This window comes from Sitodiplosis mosellana, unplaced genomic scaffold, assembly GCF_009176505.1.
Source record: "Sitodiplosis mosellana isolate CC-2019 unplaced genomic scaffold, AAFC_SMos_1.0 Smas_scaffold_6181, whole genome shotgun sequence".
NCBI classification, from domain to species: domain Eukaryota; kingdom Metazoa; phylum Arthropoda; class Insecta; order Diptera; family Cecidomyiidae; genus Sitodiplosis; species Sitodiplosis mosellana.
In genome coordinates, this window is record NW_022601422.1 from 4,334,652 (window position 1) to 4,345,302 (window position 10,651).

The window sequence follows — 10,651 nt, forward strand, 5'->3', positions numbered from 1 at the left end:
ACATACCGATGTTACACTTTAAAAAAATCTTTTTTGTTGTTACACTTTGAAAAAATTCGATTTTGTTGTTTCATTTCAATAAATTTTTTTATTTTTGTTTCACTTATATGTGTTGTGAATAGAAGTTGCGTTTTCATTCTCGGACATTCATTTAATCAGAATTGAAACATAACGTCCATAGTTCGATGACAAATTCACAAAATAATGTTGAATGCCGAGATAGTTTGAGATTATAAACAAAATATGATTGAACAAAATCATGATGACGCATTGAAAACAGATTCGGGAATGCTTACAATATTATTCATTAAAGTTGAAACGTTACTGGCTGAACCACCGAAATTGATAGCCGCACTGTTTGAAATGGAATTCAAATTCGGCGAGAGTGCCGACGATGCGACGCTCAATGGAAGTGCTGGTAGATTTGTATTTGATACGCTTCGTTTTGGCGGAGGTGGAGGACTCTTGGTTCGACCCTGAGATCGACTTTCCGGTGGACCAGTACGAGGTGCTTGCTGCAAATATGTAAAAAAAAAATTTAAACTTTCATTAAAGATTTGGCTAAAAATTTGCTGCTGACTCGGACAATTTACCTCTTTCTCTCTCACAGCCGCCGATTTGGCTTCAATTGGAGGTCTTGGTGGCGCTACTGTTGGCCGATTAATTGTCGGTGCGGGTCGCAAGCTAACCGAATTGATTGCATCTTGTGATTGAAAAGCGGCCGGTACGCCGCGTATTGTACCAAATTGTTGTGGAAATGTGGAACCAGCAACTGAAATTGGTGGCGATCTGCAAATGGATTGGGCAACAATAGAAAATAAAACAACAATTAATTTCGATCGAACAACGACTTCTAGCCTCGATTATTAGCAAAAAGGCTGAACGGGCAAAATGAAGAAAACAAAAGCAAAGTGCCAATGGTCAAGTGGTTTAGAAGATGAGGCGATCGCAGCGATCTTTAATATTTTGTGGGTGACAAACCTTGGCGCCCGCACACTTTGTGATCGCGACACACTTGATCGTGTACTATTCCCATTATTGGTTGTGGTAAGTGCGTTCAGGCCATTTTTTGCCGTAACTGGTGGCTTTGGCGCACAAGTCGGCTTTCCATAGTTTGGTACCACTTTATTCGTTGTTGTCGTTGTCATCGCAGTCGCCGTTGTCTTCACGCCGATTGCATTTGAGTTTACACTATTCCCGAATAATGACGATTTATTTGGTAATATCGATATATTCGCCCCATTCGATGATACACTCGTCGGCGATGCACTGTTACACAATCCAAACAACAAAAAAACCGAGCCACGTCGGCCATTTTAATTGAAATGATAAATTGAAAAAAAAAAAAATCCAAAATAAAAAAATGAACAAACAAAGAAAGTAGAGAACCTACGCCAGCAGCTAGTTCGATATGCTTACCTATTTGATTGCTTAATTAAAGGGCTGCTGTTTGTTGTAGTTGTTGGGCTACTATTATTGTCGGTAACAGATTTGCTTGGTGGTTGCGGTGGTGGGCCGCGATTTCTTGTATTCATTTCGTTATTCGATTTTTGTTGATTTTGTTTCTGATTTTTCATTGCTATGCGTTGTGATAATTCTGTACTGAAGTCAAGGGCTGTACCATTGCTTGTATTCTGTGGACTGCCACCAGTTGATGTGGATGATGGCTCTCTCGTTGGTGACGCCACTCCTATCGCTATTTGAATGTGACAAAACAAAACAATGTTTCAATTGTGAATTTGGTTCATTGTTGGTTCAATGCTATGCAATGCAAAGCACACTTACTTCTGCCTCCGATTGGCTTTAACTTTGGCATACCGGACATTCCTTCAAATGGCCCTCTCAGCGTTCCATTCGTTCCATTATTTGGTGGTGGCGGCCGTGATGGAGCCGCCGAATTTGTTCGGCCATTATTACTGTTTGCGTCTGCTATTCGACCTGAAACAAGTGGCCCACTTTTATCCACTGTTGTGGTCTTTTTCAGTTTTGCCCCTTGTTGAATGCTTGCTAATAACGCTGATCGTGGATCACCACCCGATGATTTGCCTATCGATAAAATGTATGTTTGTATTAGTCACTTGGGTGACACTGAATTCGGAAATCAAATCATTTTGTTGATGAAATAAATTGCTTTCGCTCTGTTCTAGAAGCAAAGTCTCAGTCAATAATATTGACTCAATATTGACTAAGAAGAATTATCATCAAACACTCGCGAATAAGCAAATCGAAAAAAAAAACTCACCAAAAGCCGGAGCACCAAGTTTCAAATTTCCAATAGGAGGCGGTGGTGGACCGGGTGGTCCAGGTGGCGGTGGAGGTATTGCCATTTTTGAACTAGGTTTTCTATGGAATAAAAAATAAAACTGCCGTTAATCACTCATACTTTATAAGTCTTAATCCGATTAACTAAATAAATTAAATGGTAAATTGTTTTGTTGAACGCACGTATTCTTCCTTTCAAATCTTGATTCACGATTATACTCTCTAGAATTGCCCATCCCAAATGCAAAGGCAAATGAAACCAGAGAAAAAACATTAACCAACGCACTAAACGTAAATTAAATGGATTTAAATTCAGTGTATTTCTTTGGGTTAAACTTGTTACGATGGTTGTCAAACACAGTGTGCATCACGCACGCATTTGATTTATGCGAGAGCGCGCGGCTGGTCGTTTAGAGTAGAATTTATTTGCGTACTTGGCGAACGATATAAAAATTAAAATAATTTTATTGATAAACAGAGTTGGAAATGAGTTGTTGCGGTGGCATAATGGCTTAGTCATATCTAAACGGCTGTTATCTGGTGTGCGAAAGCGCGATGATTTCATGGGCTCATGCTTCTATATTTAATAAGTGTGCCTTTTCATGCTGTCGAGTCGTTTGTCTTGATGGAATCCTTACATTCACAGCATCCTGTGTGTTAAACACAAACGTTATAATAGGAGCGAGATGTGAAATAGCTTGTCAGACTTGTGGTCTTAATCAGCTAGCAATGAGTATTGCGGATGTTGATGAACTCGAACCGAGTCTGTTTACAATGAGCCAGTGTATTTGCGTGTGTCTGTGTTTGTAAAAGCGCGCACGAGCGCGTTAAAAAGTAAGTTTACTTCCTCATCGGACAATTTAATTAGAATTTCAAACGATTGTTGAATAAACGTAGATTGTGAAGCGCAAGCACACACACACACGCACACACATATTGTAAATTCTATTTTCCATGTACAGCGTAAAACACCGCTCACATAAAATATCTAGACTAGAAATCATGTCCTACGCCAACAGCATACAGAACCATGGAAAGAAATGCCACCGAAAGTGGGTTGTCGATTCGATTATATTCTAACCGGAAATAAAGGTTACACAGTTTTTTTAGCGATTCGACGAGCACGCAAGAAAAATCGATATTGACCTGCATGTATGTATGGTGCATGGCAAAACGAAAACCGTGAACATCTGCATTTACGATCTTTTTGGTGCGTAATTATCCGTTGGCATTTTTAAATTGACCTTAAAATGGATATGCCATGAAAATCTAATTAACATCCGAAATATTTATCAATTGCTCACGAGAGAATACCATTTTTCCATCGCTCCGACAAGAAGGAAATGAAGAACCGGGAAGCAGTAAAATTCGAAACTGGCAGCAGAATTAAAAGCACAAAATACATGAAATTGGCATTTACTGCCGATTTCGTTTTAGTTGGCGTTCAGTCAAGTATCATCACATTGACAGTTGTTTGTTTGGCTCGTTTTTTTTTTCATCGTTGGTTTCGCTTTTCTATTTGTTCATTGTAAGCCTATGTGATGTCGTCAACACTTAAAACTCTAAATCGTGATGATGTCATTTCACTATACCACAACCACGACGATTTTTTTTCTTCCAAACCACACAATACATATATGAAATCATCGACAATATTGACCAGAAATTCACAAAATCAGACCTAAATATGCAGATTTTTCTATAGCCCTGAGAAAGTTTATTGTGCACTGCACGCCATCAATTTTTCAAGGGCTAACATTTGAATGAAAATTGAACAAACTGAAAGGTTGAAAAAATAAAACCCGATTTCCGACTATATGAAGATTTTTCGACTGTGATTGTGTTTATTGAATACTTCGCTTCCAAAATGGTCCGTTTCATTTGTTTTCATTTTGCGAACGGTGTTCAATTGCAAACGATTTGCATTTGAGCACGTTTCGACGGCTAATTGATATTCCACCTTAATACACTTTACAGGCACGTTTGCGTCCAGTTGTGCTAGACGTCATTTGATTTTTGACTCACTCTCAGTTTCGAATATAGAGTCGATTGCCAAAATGAAAGTGAAAAAAAAAACACACACAAATCGCACGAGCATATACAAATGGCTTGCAATCGAGGGAATCTCATTAAACACCACATCAACTTCGAAGACCACAGCCTTTTTTGTGGTATTCACATTTTGATTGTGTTTGGACATGGACAAGCCCACGTCTTCATAATATGCTTGGCGATAATCTGTATGATATTTACACTTCAATGTATCTTTGCCATCTGTCGATTCGGTGCACAAATATGGTAAAGAAGCCGTAACGAGATTTTTTTTTTGTTCTCTTCATTTGTTCGTTTAGGTTAGAAATATTCTAGTGTTGCCGCCACACAATTTGACTAATGGAGTTCAAATATGTTCTGCCGTAATAAGTACCGCAGATACCTAATTATACCCACCTCGGGCACTTTTTAGCAACACAATTTGTTTTTTTCCCTTTATGTTCCAGCATAAATATGATATTGTGTGTCAATGTCGATGCTATGCATGGCGGAGATAAGTTCAAAGAACATGTTCTGCTCTTATGGTTTACAAATGCATTTATTTCTATGAATGTGTTATTTGTATGACTTAAATGCGATGCTGTTTGGAAAACGGTGAGAGATGCATACACACATGAAATCGGAGATGTATTCGCATTAGAGTCACGCTTATGAAAACTATCGCACAATTGCTTATATAAAAAAAAAAAAAAACGAGATGCAAAAGAAAAAAAGGTGCGCGCGCTCACACGGTGTGAATCGCATAGATTTCATCTGTGCACATGTGACAGAAAGTAAATAGTTTTCGTACCGCATGAAATGCACATGCATAAAATTGTGATGGAAATCTATCGTTTCTTTTTTCTCTGCAACATAGCTTCTTCGAAAAACTTTGCGGTAGTTGAACAAACCGAAGAGAAACATTGTAAACAGAAACAAATAATTAAAATGAAAGAAAATAAAAACGAAAACGAAATCAAATAAATTCAATTTCAAAACAAAATGCGCACAAAAACAATTCCAAGCAGCCGCTTAAAAATGAAAAAAAACGTATTTCTTTCCATGTTAAATATCGCTGATGATAATTCGGTGCAAAACCGTAGGTAAACGTAAATAGATGCGATTTTAAGACCGCATATGACGCACAATTGCAACACCATTTCAGAGGTGAAATTTCCATTGTTGAATTATGTTATGCTAGACGGTCGTCTGGCACCATGTGAGCATCGCACTTTTATGGCTTCTTAATGATGTGATCAATGACATCTCTCTAACTCTCTCACACGTTGTCACTGTTCATCGATGGTATACGTACAGTGAACAGCACACAATTTTACGAGCCAACGAGGAAAAAAACGGAAAAATTGTCAAGAAGAAAAAAAAATGGACGGAAATATTATTTGCGAATGCAATAAAAGACGTACTATAACATTTATTGTATGTTTATTATGAAAGTGATTGTTTGTTGTGATGACAACGTACGACCACTTTAGCCAGTAATGCATCATTCTTTTGCATCATTCATAGTGAGGCATCGCTTAATGTATAGGGAGAAAAAAAAAAAGTGACATTTCGATTTGATCTCTAATGACTGGCATTACGCATAATTTGGGAGAGAAAAAAAAATGAGCGCTGCGTTGACACAGACTAAACACATACAATGGAACATCAGCACACTATCCGAACTGCATGAGAGCAATGCACTTTCAAAGCAACCGACTGCGTGTACAATATGCGTTCCGGCCGTACAACGTACATGATTATTTTAAACGAGATACGATCAGTGGGAGGTAAATGATTTCCATTCACCATTTCTATAATGATATTGTCTTGTGTTTCTTTTATTAGTCGCTACTTACAAGCGCATTTATGGCACATTTTATACGGCCACACCACCAAAATGAATCAACAAAATTCATGGAACGTGCGGTCAAGGTGAAAAATTATGTTAGATTTTAATTAATTCTATCAATTTGGATTAATCGACGCAATGTCTGCCTATGCGACTGCTACTGCTGTCGCTGCCACCGCTGTTCATTCATTGACAGCCCATTGATTGAGATACCAAAAAAAAAAACCCGTGTATTTCACACCATTTACGTAGGCCCGATCTAAGCCAATAGAACGATTTGAAATGGAAAGTAGACTGCATTTATTTGGACGTGACTTTTCACTTTCATCTATAAATCGATCATTCAAGCACTTTGATTGCGACAGTTGTCCGTACTGTATACACGTCGGTTTTTTTTTCTATTTATTCCCACTTAAATCTTGGACATTGGCTTGATCGATTCATTTCTCCTAACTCGCAATGTCGCATTTAATTTCACTTTGTACTTGGAACACGTACAGCGTTTGTTGTTGTTGTTGTTGATTTTTTGTTTTTCGCTATGTCACATTTCAACATTTGGAATGCAACCAAACCAAACAAAAGCAATTGTCAACACTTCGCAAAGCCCTCACTCGTCAGAGAAAGCGAGATCAATAAATCTGTTGCTTTAACTTTTTGCCGCGAACGAAGCGTGCGTTTGCGTATGTTTATTGACATGATTGTTGTTGTTGTTGTTGTTGCGGCTATGGCTGATGCATGCTTATTTGTTTTGTAAATACTTCCATTACGTAGTGGATGCCATACATTGGACTCTTTGAGCGTTTTTATTTGACGAAACAAAGTGCGTCACCTGAATACTGATGTTTTTTGACTTTGACTTTTTTTTCTACAAATGATCATTGGGTTTGGGATGGATCTAAGGATTCCATGGTAACTTCATTTTCATTCCATAAAACTGTGTTTCAATTTTCAAACTTGAAAAATGTCAGTCTCTATTGAGGAGTAGAGTTCGAATAAGTAGACTTTCGAATTCAAGCGGTTCTGATTGTCTTTTTAATAGCAATCACATGTGAATTTTATATTGTATTCCATTGATTTGAATTAAAAAATAGGTTTATTTTGTTGAAATCGAAGGTTAATATTTTGAAGAAGGCGGTAGTTAATCCATTCGAAGAAAAAAAATTCTATTTTGGCATTAGACACAAAAACGGCTGCAAATTTCAGTCATTTGAAGAACCATTTGACCAATTTTGAACAAAGCAATCACCTATAATACAAAAATTCGGTATTTCAATGCATCCAGTTGTAGTAAACATTCAAACCAATGTCCAACGACAACATTTAAAATCTGGTCGAAGAGACAACCATCAAACTATAATAATTTGGGTCGTACTAGTCAAACATGCAAAATAATTTATCGAATTCGGCTTTTTTTTTCACTTCATGCCAGTCTAGAGACAACAAAGCGCAACTGTGAAACTAACTTAGTGTTTGTTGATTTCTTTGTTAAAAGTATTTGATTTGATTTGGTTGATCAATTCCGCATTGGATGAGTCTATTGAGCAGAGTTTGCGAGTTTGAATTCATTTAAATAGATCGCATTTATCTGGTATTTTGTTCAAATTCAGCTATTGAGTTGTAGCGAATTGCGATTTATATCAATGGGCTCAACACAGATTTCAGTTTATAGAGAGAAATCAATAGGAAGTGTGTGAGCGTTAAAGAAAAAGATTCTTCGTTTGAAGATTATTCGTTTTTCTTTCAGTTGAAATGCTTTCAAGAGCGATATTTTTGTTTGTGTTACTTTAAAAGTGCGCCGAATATCTGGTGCCAATAATCATAATCGATTTAGCAATAGACAATACATGTACAGAATCGACCATGGCCCGCCAATGAGTCCCGACACCAAATAATTTATTACTGTTTATTTTTATTTTATCGAAATAGACTCCATTTTGGTGATGCGTGTGCGTGTGATCTCAAATGACATCATCGATCGTTAATTGGTGCGATCGATTGGTTATTGGCTGAAATCCAGGTCAAACACTATGTTCAATGCTTACAAGCCATATTTTAAAGGCGACACACATTTGAAATTACATAAAATCAAATGACATGATCGAAGCCAATAGTGTAATTTGAGTCTGGATGATGTGAGGGGCGTTGAATATTCCACTTCGATTGAAGACATCAAATGAAGCCTGAATAAATTTAGCAAAGGCAAAAGAAATTCAAATTATTGTATTTTCGACAAAAGAATGAAGCGTGGCAAACACTTCATCGTTTCACATCAGAATGCGAATTGTTCGGCGTCTCATAAGCTTTGGCAGCGAAATTGTAGATATACATTGTTGATAGAGTACCAAATTTTTTCACCAAAAAATATGATGTAACTAATAATTGATCGTGGGTAATAAAGGAATGTTCGTTGAAAAGAATCCATTTGTTTGCATTTTGAATGGATCTACCTTTTGTGCACCAATAACAAATGATGCGAAGTTAAATAGAAAGAAGAAACGACATTTGACCCAGAAATGGCAGGCGCTAAGTTCATTCATATCTTACGGGCTTTTTTTTGTGTCTATCATTATTGATGCGGCCACAATTTGAGTCAAATGATTTGAAAATTAGCCGAGATAGTTTTTTGTTTCGTTCTAATAAATGGTTCAGCTCGAATCACATTGAATATCCCACTTAATTGACAAAATGATTGAATCCACTTAAGCGGTGCAAATCTTCATAATTGCCATTATCATGTGGTAGAGTACACACGTTTAAATTATGTGGTAAGTTCATTTATTGCTGTGTGTCAGTTCCTAATTACATTCAATTTGCATTTCATGTGCGCGGTGTATTAATTGGTATTCACCGATTCACGTACACACATCTACTGGAAATGTGTGTGTGTGTGTGTGTGTGTGTGTGTGTTGTAATTGAAAGCAAACAAAGCCGACGATGATAAAAACAAATGGAATGAGTTTGCGAGTTAAGAGATTAAGACCACGCGCGCGCGAAAATGTGTTTAAACGTTATGCGTTCAACATCGATGAAAAAAAAGGCGAACTAGAATATTGCGTTGGTAGATTGAAGATTGTAAAAAAGACAAAACAAGCGTTTGTGATTTAATCTCACGCAGCGAACGAAAAGAAGATGAGAAATTACATCGATTCATAATTCTCTATGTCTCTCTTGTTCTGTACCGAAATATTCAATTGCCCCCACTTTGAGTGTATATGTGAACATCATGCTGCATAATTTGTGCGTGTCGTTGGCTCGATCGATGTACATGTTAGCAACACGAGTTTTTTTGTTGTTGTACAATTGAGCACAAAAGATCAAGAGACCACCAGAACTTGTGTACTCATGAGACACAATAAAAAAAAAAATAAAATAAAGAGAGAGATAGAGAAGTGGCATAACAAACGAAGAATTAATCCGAATCAGTGAGCAAGAAAGTTAACTTTGCACCGGTGTTAAGTTGAAAAGAAAAGAAATTCTCTTCATTCCATTCGCTAAAGCGAAATCCGTAAGCTAAGCAATGATTTATGCAGTGTGTGCCCACACTCTATATATACCGGCCATTTCCATGTGAAATGAGCGAAACAGTACAGAAAAAAAAGACAATTAAATACCGCAAATATGTGGCTCAAGTACAACAGGAACATGGTTGATCGTATGCTACGTAAAAGAAGCAGACAAGAAAAAAAAAACAACAGATCTCGAAATACAAAATTGTATTTCAACGGTTGGTTTTTTTTTTCTTCGTCTCTTTGGTTGGCATGGTGCGTCCAGTTCACGGAAAAGGTATCTGTGATGTATTTGCACGGTGAATAAATGAATTGATTTTTGTAGAACTATACGACCTTTACACACGCATGCTGCCGAGATAAGCACCACATGAGCAGACACACGACAAATGACGATGAAGATAGAAAGAGAGAAGGTAAACGGGAGAAATTCCTGTCCAGCTGTCGTCGCTATCAAAATGAAAGTAATCTGAATATAATATTCTCAATAGGTGGACTGGAATTGGTGACTTAAATAAATTCCAAAATGAAAAATACAACAACAGCCAAGCCTTTTCAAATGCAGATTTCTTTGCGCACCACATCAAAATGTCACAATCAAATGAAAGGAAAAGAGATGCAATCGATTGGGAGAGATGGAATTAGAACACAAACCAGACTGTTAATTATCAAAGCTCATTTAACATGTTCTACACCGTACGCTCCCATTCCACCAAATGATATCAATGGAAGATCTATTGATGAAATCGCATCAAACCGTGACAGCAGCACATCAAACAAATACACACACAAGTCCCAAACACAAGCTCATACCAGAATCGTTGACATATTTTAGTATCGATAAGAGAAAAAACAAACGTTTCGAACAGACAATCGCTATTCGTCTATCTTGGCCACCAACAACATGAAAGCCAGCATGATGTGTGCCGTTTTTCCCATTCATTCCTTCTCTCTCTCTCTCTCTCTCTCTCTCTCTCTCTCTCTCTCTCTCTCTCTCTCT

At 37.3% G+C, this 10,651-nt stretch overlaps 1 protein-coding gene across 6 annotated transcripts in view; it reads right to left on the minus strand.

Annotated features, from left to right (window-relative positions):
* LOC129576191 (WAS/WASL-interacting protein family member 2) overlaps positions 1-10,651 on the minus strand; it is a 24,144-nt gene that overhangs the window by 4,221 nt on the left and 9,272 nt on the right. For 4 of the 6 annotated variants that reach the window (XM_055460882.1, XM_055460881.1, XM_055460880.1 and 1 more), the window contains 6 exons: positions 2,243-2,343; positions 1,786-2,046; positions 1,420-1,696; positions 982-1,269; positions 594-789; positions 297-515 (listed from right to left, as the gene is read on the minus strand). In XM_055460882.1, the coding sequence (XP_055316857.1) occupies positions 297-515; positions 594-789; positions 982-1,269; positions 1,420-1,696; positions 1,786-2,046; positions 2,243-2,327 (1,326 nt within the window). In that variant the 5' untranslated portion in view covers positions 2,328-2,343. Of the gene's footprint in view, positions 1-296; positions 516-593; positions 790-981; positions 1,270-1,419; positions 1,697-1,785; positions 2,047-2,242; positions 2,344-2,445; positions 2,622-10,651 lie in introns of those variants that run through there. The other 2 variants (XM_055460884.1, XM_055460883.1) reach the window with 2 other exon arrangements.